This window comes from Staurois parvus, unplaced genomic scaffold (genome assembly GCF_062004578.1).
Source record: "Staurois parvus isolate SC_StPar_1 unplaced genomic scaffold, SC_StPar_1.0 ptg000090l, whole genome shotgun sequence".
Taxonomy (NCBI): Eukaryota; Metazoa; Chordata; class Amphibia; order Anura; family Ranidae; genus Staurois; species Staurois parvus.
In genome coordinates, this window is record NW_028317886.1 from 25398007 (window position 1) to 25411822 (window position 13816).

The 13816-nt window shown below is 42.6% G+C and overlaps 1 protein-coding gene across 1 annotated transcript in view; it reads left to right on the plus strand.

The window, feature by feature from the left end:
• The window catches only part of OTUD4 (OTU deubiquitinase 4), a 91168-nt gene that overhangs the window by 54966 nt on the left and 22386 nt on the right, over positions 1–13816 (plus strand). The window contains exon 14 of the mRNA XM_089670493.1: positions 7360–7522. Coding sequence (XP_089526619.1) covers positions 7360–7522 — 163 coding nt within the window. The remainder of the gene's footprint in view (positions 1–7359; positions 7523–13816) is intronic.

Below are 13816 nucleotides of genomic sequence, written 5' to 3' on the forward strand. Positions count from 1 at the left end.
AATAGCCCTTTCACACTGAAGCAGTGCAGTTTCCAGATTGTGATATGGTAACAAGTTAGCTGTGGAACACATTTTAAATCCAAAACCATTTGTCTTACCTCAGCACTTGCCCTGTCTCTGAAGACTTAAGCTGGGTATACAAGGGGTGTTAATGTTCATTTAGCCAATGAGTTGAATCGAAAAAAAAAATCTCACAGATCCCCGCATCCACAAAAGCGATGTGGGAAGCAGGAATCTGCTCATCTCCCCCTTTCTTTAAGGATACACTGATCAGCTGTTGGCTGCATGTGTTGATTGAATGCTGGTTTTTGCAGTAGGACCACTTGACAGAAGCCAGAAAAGACCGACTTCTGTTGCACAGAGGTACGCACAGAGTGAAATTTGTCTGGTTTATGCTGAACTAGCTTATTTTTGGTCTTTGTATACTCTGATTTACTCTTTAGGTAGGCTAATAGACCTAAGGACTGTGGTACCTCATTTGCTTGGTTTGGATTGCTGATGTTATCCACTGGGTGGAGTGTCATGTATGTGTGTTCTGAGCGGTTCCACCTACCATTGATTATCAAGGAAGCATCCTTCTGCTTTGCATAGAGCCACATGGACCTCCCACTTTGGTCTGTTTCTACTGCCTGCCTACAGTGCCAGTGGTTACCTTCACCCATCTGCCCCCCCACTTTGCTACCTGCTGTTTGGTTTTTGTGAGTACCTGAGCCTTTCATTGGCAAACTGCCACAGGGTGGCATGCCCTTGTACTAGAAATAGTGGGGACATTCCTACTGTACCGCATTACCCCAGCTCATAATCTTACCGACCCAGTGCTGCTTGTAATGTGGTCATGGATTTGGCCAATGTCTGCGGCCTGCAATCATGCGGCCTTCTGATCCTAGTGTCGAGCCCATTATCTGAGTCGTCTCTAGCTGTGTTGGGTACCGGCAGCTCTTCTGCCTCCCTACTGAAACCTTAAATAGACCCGTGTGTGACTTTATGGCCAAAAGCCAGGTATTTGATAATTCTGACCTCCGAAGACACAAGCGTGAGGAACTCCAGTCCTCATCAAACGAGTTTGCCTCTGACGAGTCAGTCTTTTGCTATCACTCCCAAATTTAACATCACTCTGAAAGTAGAGGATCAGCCTGTTGCCTCTACCAGTGCTATTCCCAGTCTTGGGTCCTATAGACCCCCTAAAACTATAAAGATGTTTCCAGTAAACCTGCTTATTAGCCTTTTATCCGTTTTAGGAAGACTTTGTTAAAAAGTGCTCTGCCCCTACTATGAATCCAGCAATGTCCCATCTTAAAGCAACCATCATCCTGGTGAAGGACACACCTGTCTTTAAGCACACAATCGCTCAGAAGTTTGGAGCCCTCTTTAGAGCTCTGTTCTCACCAATTCTGCTTTTTATCTGGTCTTCATTGTGTCCTTTTTTCTTTTTTTTTTTTTTCTCTTTGTCTCCAGACTGGTCAAAGTTTATTAGAAATCTTATACCTATTGCAGTTGATCCCTTGATCATGGAACCTTTGTAGCAAATAATTGTTGCTTTAAACTATAGTTGTGATGGGCAGCTGGAATTTTCCCAGTACATATGCGTAGGAAACTTTGGGTAAAGTGTTTGAACTGCAAAACCTGCATCTGAAAAGTGTCTACTTTCCATGAGTTTGCAGGGGCATACTATAGACACCATTATCACGCAAACTACTGTTGGCAAGAGCACTTGCCTTCCTCAGTTAAGGAACTATCGTTGGCAAGAGCGCTTGTCTCCTTCAGCTAAGGAAGCCTAAGGCACAGACTGCCAAGGCTCCTACCTTGCTGGAGGTTATGAAGTCTTTTTTGTTTCATCACTACTTCAACCTCCCAAATTCAACCCCCCTCATGCTTGGTTCCCTGTCCACCTGCTTGGTCTGGTGCTCAAACTCTGCGACACATCAGGAAAACCTGCCTTTGTATAAATGGGGACCACAACCTTCGAATTTGTGAGGGACATCTGTTACCAATTGCAGACACTTGGATTCTCACCTCTTACTTTGCAGTGTCACTGCATAGATTAGCAGATCTCTCTGGGGTTTCTGGATCAAGGTATCATTACCACAGTTCCTCTGGCAAAATAGTTTCAGGAGCTTTACCCCAAACTGTTCACAGTCCCAAAGGGGGCATACACTTCATACTGGATCTCAAAGCACTAAATGTCTGCATTCAGGCTCAGACGTTCACAGGCCTGCATGTCCCCATCTTCCCAGTGCACTAGCGTTTACTGTGCCCTGCTGTCAGTTCATGGCCTTGCTATTCAGTCTCTCTCTAGTCTGGTGTTCACCTAGGTGTTGGCACCAGTACTAGCCTTGATGTCCTGTTGTGGCATCCCCATTGCATATATGCAATACTTGTCCTGTTGTGAACAGTTGGTTTAGGCTCTGTCAGACAATGTAGCCTTGACTGTCCAGACATTATAGACGTTGAGATAGAACCTGACCCTTAGAAATGTGCCAACCAACTCATCATTTGGAGCATCTGGGTCTAGACCAGAGTAATTCTTCTTGTTGAGAAACCTCAAACTCTTTTGATCCCAAATTTGTACTCTCCAGTCCAGTAGTTGTTCAACACTCTGCTTTTTGATCAGAGTCCTGAGTCTGATGGTAGCCTCCTTCAAGGCAGTCTGATTTGCCCAGTTTACTTCCAGATCCTTAAGGGTATGTTCACACCAGCCACTGCGTTACATTGCAGTGGTCCAGCCGTGATCAGTGCAATGATGTACCAATCTCGGCGCATTATGCTATTCCTTTTTAAATGAATTTTGACATGTCACACAGGCATCTCATCAAGTTCAATTGCTGGTCACAAGGCAGTGGATTGCCTCGACTGCATTGCGCTGGCAGTGATCTACATAAACCATCGGAGGATTTAGAAGTGTCGTTGTGGCAAAAGTGGAAGATTGAATCCTGTCCTGGACAGAAATTCACATTCCAGTCTTGTCCACTGTTTACAACCTAGGTTTGGCAGGTAGACTTCTTTAGCCTGGAAGTCCTGGCTTCTAGGTTAAACAACAAACTGGATGGGCTTGTCTCCAGGTTCAGGGATCCTCTAGCCAAAGCTACTTGAGATTGGTATACCCTAATCTATGTCCTTCCTCCTGTGAAACAACTTGCAGAATCAAGAAGGGAGGGCATTCTGGTTTGGTGCAGGCGGCTCTGTTACTCAAACCTGGTAAGATTCCTAGCAGATTTTTCATGGAGTAATCAAGATCATCTAGATCTTCTTCATCCCAATGACCAATTTTCCATATTGCTCCAGTGTCATTGGTTTTAACAACTTCAAGTCCAGACACTTTCACCCCCTTTCCAGTCCAGGCCAATTTTCAGCTCTGTCGTGCGTTGAATGACAATTGCGCGGTCATGCAACACTGTACCCATATGTAAGTTTTTTTTATAAATTTTTTTCACACAAATAGAGCTTTCTTTTGGTGGTATTTGATCACCACTGTTTTTTGTTTTTTTTTTTTTTTTTTTTTTTTTTTGCTATACGAGTGAAAAAATACTGGAAAAAAAACAGAGAACAGGTACATTAGCTGATGATTTCTGATGTTCTAAGCTAGGAAGTTTAGTTTTCACAAGTTCGTCCATTGGACATGACAGGCATTATTCACTTGGTGTCTCGGGGCTGCCATCCTATGAGATTTTCAGTGGGATGAATCCTCTCCTTCCTACAGTTTGGTCTAGACCAGCATTTGGCTGTCAGCACTGTCAAAGGTTAGGTTTGTAAGGAACGTCCTTCTTGCAATGTATTTTCAGCCTTTCACCTCTTCTCGTTCCTCTGTCCAGCTCCAGCTCACCAACAGGAAATTTCTTTCCATTGTCCGGATGTGGTGTCTCTTTTTCAGCCATTACTTTTAAGAGAATGGATTCCCTTTATGTCAACCCAGGGAGTCCCAATAAGGTTGCATCAGCTTCTCGTGCCACCATTTCTAGGCCGGTCATCATTCATCATATCCTCAAGGATCATCTTCCACCCTTTCCTGTCAAGGTACACGCTATTAAATCTGTGCCTGCTTCTTGGGCTTTTTGGCATCAAGCAACAGTTTCCCAGTTGCTAAGTGGAAGGCTTTCATGTAGTCCTCTGTTCACTTGTTCTCTAATTTCTTAGTGGATGTTCAGACCTTTTCTGATGCCAGCTCCGAGCATAAGGTCTATTGGGTGGCTCTCTGGGATGCAGACAGTCCCCAGGTCTTTTGCTTTCTTGGCCCAGTAAGCATTTGTTTGCCTTGTTGTCCATCCTTTTAGTCTGCCTTTGATGCTGCAAAACTGAATGGCTTGTACCTCATTTACCTCATTAGACAAAGAATATAGATTTTTGTAGTCGCTGCAAAATCCTTTTCTTTGGAGTCCATTCAGGGACACATGTCCTAACCCAATTTGTTTATGATCATACTTTTGGTACTACTTATTACAACACTATGGCACACTTGATAGTAGGAAGGGTTCTCCTGGGCTGGCCTCCAGTTTGTTTGTTTTTTTGTTTTGTCCCCCTCCCCTTCCATACTGTAGGTGGATGTACTGAGTGAATGATTTTCTGTGTCTCTTAGTGGACTCCCAAGAAAAGGATTTTCCTCTTTTCCTGAAGTCAGTTGAGAGGAACAGCTCCCTACTATCTGTTGAAGATGTTGACACTATTATTTTGTACGGCTTGCTGCAATTGAGCAGGATGGTTGGTGGAGGGATTATGGCCCCTATTGAGTGGAGGGGTGGGAGCTAGTGCCTAATGTCCAATCTCCTGCAGTATAACCTACAGTTCATGAATGAGTTGCTGCTCCAACTCTTCATCTTCATCTGTGAAGAATGGGAAACAACCCTTCCACTGAACATGCATCACTTGCTACAGTTGCCAGCCTATTCCAGAACAGCTATTGTATTCATCCATTCCCAAAAGTATGAAAAATTAGGAACAAACGTAGCACATGTAACTTGGCACTCGACAATATAACCTCCACACATTACAACCCCTGACAAAAAGTAGGGAATCACCACTCTTGGAAAATGTTCATTCAATTTTTTAATTGTGTAGAAAAAAAACTAATCACAGACATGCCTCAAAACTATTTTCATTTAACAATCCAACCTTCTGGCTTTAAGAAACATTTAAAATATAAAGAAAAAAGAAAACTGTAGTCAGTTGCAACTGTTTTTGCAGATCAAGCGGAGGAAAAAAATATGGAATCATTCAATTCTGAGGAAAATATAATGCAATCATGAAAAAAAACACTACAGTGCACCACTAGTACTTTGTTGCACCATCTCTGGCTTTTATAACAGTTAAATTCATGCCTCAGAGAATTCAAGCTATCGACAAACCGTATTCTTCATCAATCCGGCTCCAACTTTCTCTTATTGCAGTTGCCAGATCAGGTTTGCAGGTTGGACCATTTTCTTTCATTTCCACCACAGATTTTCAGTTGGATTGAGGTCCAGACTGTTTGCAGGCCATGCCATTGACATTATATGTCTTTCTTGAAGGAAAGTTTTTTCAAGGCTTTTGCCCTATGGCAAGATGCATTATCCTGAAAAATGTCATCATCAGCAAACATCCTTTCACTTGATGGAATAAGAAAAGTATCTAAAATCTCAATATAAACTTGTGCATTTATTGAAGATTCAATGACTGTCATTTACCTTGTGGCTTTACCTGACATACAACCTCATATCATCAATGATTGCGGAAATTTGCATGTTTTCTTCATGCAGCCATCTTTATACATTTCTTTGGAAGGGCACTCAACAAAAGTTCAAGCATCATCACCCTGCCCAATGCAGATTTGTGATTGATCGCTGGATATCACTTTCACCCAGTCATTCACAGTCCATGATTGCTTTTCTTTATCCCACTGTAACCTTGGTTTTTTTTATTTTTAGGTGTTAATGGTGATTTTCGTTTGGCTTTTCTGTATGTAAATCCCATTTCCTTTGGGCAGTGTCTTACAGTTTGGTCACAGTCATTGACTCCAGTTTCTGCCCATTTGTTCCTCATTTGTTTTGTTGTGCATTTTCTGTTTTCAAGGCATATTGCTTTACGTTTTCTATCTTGATGCTTAAGTGTCTTCCTTGCTCTACCATTACGCTTCCCTTTTACAAACTTCCAATTTGATTTGTACTTTGTCCAGATTTTAGACACAGCTGACTCTGAACAACCAGCATCTTTTGCAACATTCTGTGATGATTTACCTTCTTGAAGACGTTTTTATAATCCTCTCCTCTGTTTCAGCTGACATCTCTCATGTTGGAGCCATGATTCATGTCAATCAGCTTGGTGCAATAGCTCACCAAGGTGTGCAAGCACTTTTTTTCTCTTTTAACTGCAGACTAATTAGCAGATGTTTTGTTTTAGAACTGCAAAGTACATGGTGATTCCATAATATTTTCCTCAAAATCGAGTGATTCCATATTTTTTTCCTCTGCTTGCAATTGACTAGTTTTCTTTCTTTTTTATTTTTCGAAGTGTTTTTTAAAGTCAGAAGGTTGGAATGTTAAATGAAAATAGTTTTGAGGCATGTCTGTTTTTTTCTACATAATTAAATAATTGAATGAACATTTTCCAAGAGTGGTGATTCCATACTTTTTTGCCAGGGATTGTAGCGTGCGAGTCCCAAAAACTTGTAACATGAAGTGGTGGTCAAAAGACAAGTGGGGTTATCCGCAGCTCATGTCAAAACTAGTACCACTTAACATGGAGTGGGCCATGAATCTTCATCATGGAAGGGGCAGAATGAGGAAAGAATGTAATCTGCAGCTCCTGGTAGAGACAGACCTTAGGTTGATATGATTTGACATGCAATAGAATACAGTTTCCAGGGCACACTTGTGTGACTTTATTCCAACAAACACATATCCACACTTTTAAAACTTGTAGCAGCTTGGCAGTGGAAGGGTGAGTGTAACAGCAGCTTGCCAGGACCCAACCGCTAGTCACTGAGCTGAATGCATGGGGTCAGACCTGCCAGAAAGAAATAGGAGCAGCAGCGTCTCACAGCCTCCTTCACACAAACAGTGAGCAAACATTGGAGGATGTGGGCGGGCACTATGTGTTTCAGAAGCTCCTCCTGCTTTCTCAAGACACCTATCCACACTTGCATATCCACATATAAGTATGGATATGTGTTGAAATAAAGTCACACAAGTGTTTTAATCCTGCACCCTGGAAACTCTGTTTTTTTTCATCCATTCCCTTTTTATCTATGTTTTATTGTCTATTAGTAAGAAGAAATCCATATGTATTATATTTGGTTCTCTGCGTGGATATTATGAGTCGTCTTGTATATTCAAATTTGTATGTAAGCAGAATGAATTGCAGACATTTTTAGCGGTCTTTATGCTTTTACAGAAAGATTGATCGAGAAAGAAGTGAGGAGTCAAGCTTCCATCAAAGGGAGAGAGTCCACTTTGGCCTTACTCCAGAAGAACGCAGAGAGAAACAAGTCATTGAGGAGTCCAAGTCTTTGTATGAAATGCAGAACAGGGATACAGAAGCATTTCCAACCCTTGCTGTAAGTTTTCTCAAGCATTTTGAACATTTAAGACCAACTCTCTGCAACTTCATTAAAAATGCAAAAGGAGGTGAAACAAGAGCATTGGGGCCAAGGCCTTCAGAAAGCATGGTGTGTGCCATATTCACAGTAGCTGGACAATGCAGAAGAAAGTGATCATATTAGCACAGAACAGCCAAACTGGCAACAGTAGAGACACAGATTTCAATTAGAACTGAGACAGGTCTACCTTTCTTTTTAACAAGAATAATTATTTTTGGTGCATTTACGATAATTTGTCATGCTTTTTCCATATGTTTTTGCATGCTTCATATTTATTATATGCTATTGTGTCACTTCATAATTCAGTTTGAAAATGTATGTACACATTTACTCATTTTGAGTGTTTTAATAAAAGGTCAAAGTTTTTGTCAAATGTAGTATTAGTAACAACAATGCCAGTTGAAAATAATGCATTTTTATTTTACATCGATTTTGTTTGTGTTGTGAGCAAGATGCATGCAAACACAAGCAATAAGAATCAGCCCCCAAAGTTTTCTGTCAAAGTGAAAAATATCTTTAGGGCTCATTCACACCAAGCTGTACTCCATTAAAAACCAGCTTTTCACTGTGCCTGTAAGTGACAGGTGATTTTGTACAGTCGCCTGTAGTAATCAATGACTGAGCGCGGCTGTAACCTGGTAGCTGCACATCCAAGTGTTTCCTTGCATTTAGGAATGGATGTGCTGTCCTGGACACAAAAAGGGCTACTCACTTGTTCCTGTATGGAAGTAAACACTTGGTGTGGTTATTAGTGTACATATTCTAAGCAGCTCTGAATCGGTGACATCACAGGAGCAGGACTTGCATGCACACACAACCCAAGTTGTTTCCTTCTCCTGCCATTTTCTCAGGTGCAGAGCATTTTCTTTGCATTCTCAACTCTCCTCACTTAGCAGACAGTGGTTTTTGGAACACAAAGCACCATTGTACATAATACACCCTAACTACAAGTGTTACATGATCCAAAAGTTGGAGTTAGACTTTGATGTTTCACAGCTTCTTGTCCAGATTTCTGCTCAGCTGTCTTTACTCTTGAGCCGTAGGGTATATTGACATTGGCTTCTGCAACATGTCTGGCCCCAAAAACAAGGGTTGTTATCCTGTAATTGCAGATGAACCACAGGCTCAGGATGATGTTTGCTTTCTTGTGCAAAACTGATTTAGGCACAGGAAAAGATTGTATCATCTGTGTTTACTAGCAGCCATTTTTGAGTCCTCCCCTCATTCTTCTAACTACCTTTCTGCCAATGTTTTTTCTTCTCTTATACAGGGGTTTATGACTCAGTTGACACAGCTCGTCAGGGCTGGGTCTAGCCTGTCTGATGTGGGGGTGCAGTAAAAAAATGTGAGGGGGGGGGCAAAGGATGCAAGGTCAGCAGGGCATTGAACAGGGGGTCTGCAGGGCAGAGGTTTAGGTTAGCAGTTTGTACGGCAGTGTACAGAGGCCATTAGCTTGCAGGGCAGTGTACAGTGGTTCAACAGGGCAGTATACAAGGGATAAGCAGGGCAAAGGATCAGAGGTCTGCAGGAAATTGTACAGGAATTGGTATGGCACTGTACAGGGGATCAGCAGGTGTAGGACAGGGATCAGTGAAACCAAAGATAGTGGTCAGCTGAGCTGTGGACAGGGGTTGGCAGGGCAGAGGACAGGGGTCACTGCTGGCAGGGCAGCGGACATGGGTCATTGCTGGTAGATAATTTGGTAGAGCTGCTCCCATCCCTTCACTGCACACAGTCTGGACACAGACGGCAGCGATCCTCATCTACCCACCACACATAGCAGAGATTGCATTCTCTTACACACAGCCACAATCTGCAGTGCAGGGATGGCATAAGGAGCTCAACAGCCAGGCACAGCGTCTCGGGTGGAGGGAGGAGGAAAGGGCATGGGGCTTAGGCTTCTTTTTTTCTTCTACTGCTTAAAGGCTCAGTTCACCTTTTGGAACATGTTACATGTTCCACCCTTGTTTAGGGTGAAGCATGTAACCTATTCCAGCATTGTCCTGTGGGGAGCCCTATTTGACCTTACTTGACCACTTGAAGCCTGGACTGTTTCACCCCCTTCCAGTCCAAGCCATTTTTCAGGTTTCAGTGCTGTCACAATTTATGCTGTCACAGTCATGCAACACTGTTCCCAAATTAATATTATGGGTTTTTTTGTTCTTTAACCACTTGCCAACCGCGCTATAGCCGAATGATAGTTACAGCACGGTTGTTCACTTCTGGGAGTGCGTCATATGGCGCTCTCCCCTGGGGTGGCACACCCAGCGATCTCCGTGATCGCTGTGTCCTACGGACACAGCTGATCACATGATGTGGTAAAAGGCCAATCACAGTGGCTTTTTACCACGTGATCAGCTGTGTCCAATGACACAGCAGATCACCCGGTAAATGCAGTTGCCGGTTATCAGTTGCACTTTCCTCAATCTGTCAGAGCGTGAAGAAAGTACTGCCGATAACTCGCAATTGTCAGAGGACGGATCGGCACCAATCATCAGTGCTCTGATGATCAGTTCCCAGCAGTGCTTCCAGTCAGTACAGCATCATCAGTGTCACCTATCAGTGCTGCCTCAATGCACATCAGTGAAGGAAAAAAATTAACTGTTTGCAAAATTTTATAAAAGAGACAAAGAAAAACTCTTGTTTTTGATTTGTTTGCTGTTGTTTTTGGTTTATAGTGCAACAAATAAAACACCCAGCAGCAAGTAAATACCACCAAAAGAAAGCTCTATTTGTGTGAAAAAATGATAGAAATTTCATATGGGTACAATGTTGTATGACTGCGCAATTGTCATTCAGAGTGTGACAGCGCTGAAAGCTGAAATCTGACCTGGGCACGAAGGGAGTATAAGTGCCCGGTAGGCAAGTGGTTAAACAGATTCTGCTTTCTTTTGGTGGTATTTAATCAAAGCCGGGTGTTTGTACTTTTTACTATTTAAAGGAAAAAAGACTGAAAATAAAAATGAATCATAATTTCTGTTCTAAAACTTTGCATCCAATCTTCCTTCATACAGTTGAGCCAAAATGGATTTTTTGTAATTTTTTTTTTGTCACAATTTTTTGGGAAAACGAAGTTACTGTATTTTTTGCTCCATAAGACGCACCTAGGTTTTAGAGGCGGAAAACAAGAAAAAAAATATTCTGAACCAATGGACTGCAGACACAGTACAGGAAATGACCAGAGACTGCGGACAGTACAGGAGGTGACCAGAGACTGCAGACAGTACAGGAGGTGACCAGAGACTGCGGACAGTACAGGAGGTGACCAGAGACTGCGGACAGTACAGGAGGTGACCAGAGACTGCGGACAGTACAGGAGGTGACCAGAGACTGCGGACAGTACAGGAGGTGACCAGAGACTGCGGACAGTACAGGAGGTGACCAGAGACTGCGGACAGTACAGGAGATGACTAAGAGACTGCAGACAGTACAGGGGATGACTAAGACTGCATACCTTTGTGGAGGGAGGGGAAGCGGGTACCTGAATTTGACAGGTACCCGCTCCCACTTCTGCAGAGTTGCCCATCCTTTAGTGTGGGCACCAGGCTGACAGCCGGGTGCCCAGTGCGCATGCGAGAGAAGCGCTGCGCTTTGTGATTGGTCCGGCGTCTTCTGTGACCTGTCGTGTCCCAGAAGACGCCGTACCATTTATAAAGCGCAGCGCTTCTCGCGCATGCGCACTGGGCGCCCGGCTGTCACAGATGCCGGGGCAGGAAGACTGTGCAGCGCTGGACCGAGGAACAGGTAAGGTCCTGCAGGAAAGAACAGCTGAGCGGCCGGCCCGGTATTCTGACACAGTGGCGGAGGAAATACCAGACCGGCCGCTTTATATTCGCTCCTTCAGAAGCACTGACATTTTCCACCCTTTTTGGGGGGGGGAGTGCATCTTATGGAGCGAAAAATACGGTAAATATTTTTCATAAAGTTTTGAAAAGTCATATTAGCAAGCTATTTCTCACACACTACATAGGCATACTTAAAATTACACCCCAAAACACATTCAATTACTCCCCCTTAGTATGGGGATACCATATATGTGTTTAACAGCCTAGACTCACAGAGGGGGCCAAAATCCAAGGAGCACCTTTTTTTCACCTTTAGGCTTTCAAGTAGCAGAAATTAAGTGTCTCATTTCCTATTTTTCATATTTCTTGAGTCTCTGAAGTGCCGGGACAATAGGAATACCCACAAAATGACCCCATTTTGCTGGTGCAACCTTTTGGGGACCCCTGGGTTCCCATAGAAACTTTTGAAAATGTTTTTTGTATTCACTTTTTTTTTTTTTTTTTTTTTTTTTTTTTTTTGAGGTCACTGAGGGACACAGCTTGACAATAAGCTGTGGCATGTGTAAACCCTTGGCCACGAATTGCGGGCTTACAGAGGTATGATTCCTCACATGACTTTGAAGCAAAGTAGGAGGAGGGGTATAAAACCGTGGGTCAATGCAAAGTTTAACCAAATGAATGCCCCAAAAAATCCCCACTGTGTGTGTGAAAAATATCTTATTAACCACTTTCCCTCCTGAGGATTTACCCCCCTTCCTGGCCAGGTCATTTTTTGCGTTCCGGCACTGCGTTACTTTAACTGACAATTGCGCGGTCATGCAACGCTGCACCCAAATGAAATTTACGTCCTTTTTTTTTTTTCCCCTCACGAATTGAGTTTTCTTTCAGTGGTATTTGATCACCTGGGTGGTTTTTAGTTTTTTGCGCTATAAAAAAAAAAGACCGACAATTTTGAGAAAAGAAAAAACAAGATTTTTGACTGTTTGCTATTAAACGTCCACTAAAAAAAAATGTGTAAAATCAAATTTCGTTATAAATTTAGGCCAAAATGTATTCTGCAAAATGTCTTTGCTAAAAAAAAAAAAAATACCAATACGTGTAATTTAATTGGTTTATGTGAAAGTTATAGCGTTTACAAATGGTGGTATAGATACTGGAATTTTTTTTTTTTTGTTTTTTTTTTACTAATGGCGGTGATCAGCGACATATAGCAGGACTGCGGCGGGCATTCTGACACTGGGGAGAACTGACATCCTCAGTTACACCAGTACAGTGATCAGTGCTAAAGTAAAAAGCACTGACACTGTACTAATGACACTGGGCAGGAAGGGGTTAACATGAGGGGTGATCAGAGGGTTAACTGTGTGCAGGGAGTGTTTTACTGGGGGGCGGTGTGTTGGTGCTTCACTGTAAGCACACTGCTCTGGATGGCTGTGCCGTGCATAGCCATCCAGAGCAGTGTGCCTGAGCCGACGGAGGAGGACTGTTAGTAAACAAAGCAGTCCTCCTTCCCGTCGGAGATGCTCGGTAATCACCGGCCAGAACCCGAGGATTGACAGCTGCAAATGGCAGCACGTGCACCCCCTACCCGGAAGTGCAAAATCACGTATATATACGTGATTTTGTGCACTCCTGCCACCCCGTAGCAGTATATCTGCTATAAGGCGGCGGGGAAGCGGTTAAACTGACAACTTTGTGTAAAAACTATACATTTTCATTTTCTTTCTGCATTGTCCAGAAACTTGTGGCAAAAAAATTAAGTCTTCAGAAAACTTGCAATGCCTCTTAAAAATACTTAGGGGCATTTACTTTCCAAAATGTGATCATTTTGTGGGTGTTTTTACTGTCCTGGTGCTCCAGAGACTCCCAAAATGTGAACTGTAGTATGGAAATTAGATGCATTATTCATGCTCTTAGAAAGCTTGAAAGTGTTCCTTGGGTTTTGGGCCTCTATGTGGTTAGGCGATGAAAGTCTCACAAACATGGTATCGCCATACTCAGGAGGAATAGCAGAATGTGTTTTGGGGTGAAATTTTTGTGTGAAAAAAAAATAATTTTCTTTATGCATTTTCCAAAAATACAATTTGTTTTAAAATGACCACTTAATCAAAACCCCAAGGTAATTTTTGGGCAGAGACGGTGGATGACCTCAACTGGCCCATGAGATCAAGAGTGAGAAATAAAGACAATTTATTGTCATTCAACAATAAATGCTAAAGTGAAATACAGACATAGCCCCAACACATGAAAATATCCAAATATTGCGCATCAATACACTCTGCCACACACTGCATAATTCTGGATAACTGATAAGAGCCTATCAAGGGTGCAATCCTCCCAACTTCAAGAAATGCCAGATTTGTTAATTGACGATCTAAGCTTCTTTGTTTCTAAGAAGCTCTATAGAATTTAGACCAGAACTTTTTCAGACTGTTTGGAGATTTTTTTTTGCAGTCTGTATAAATTA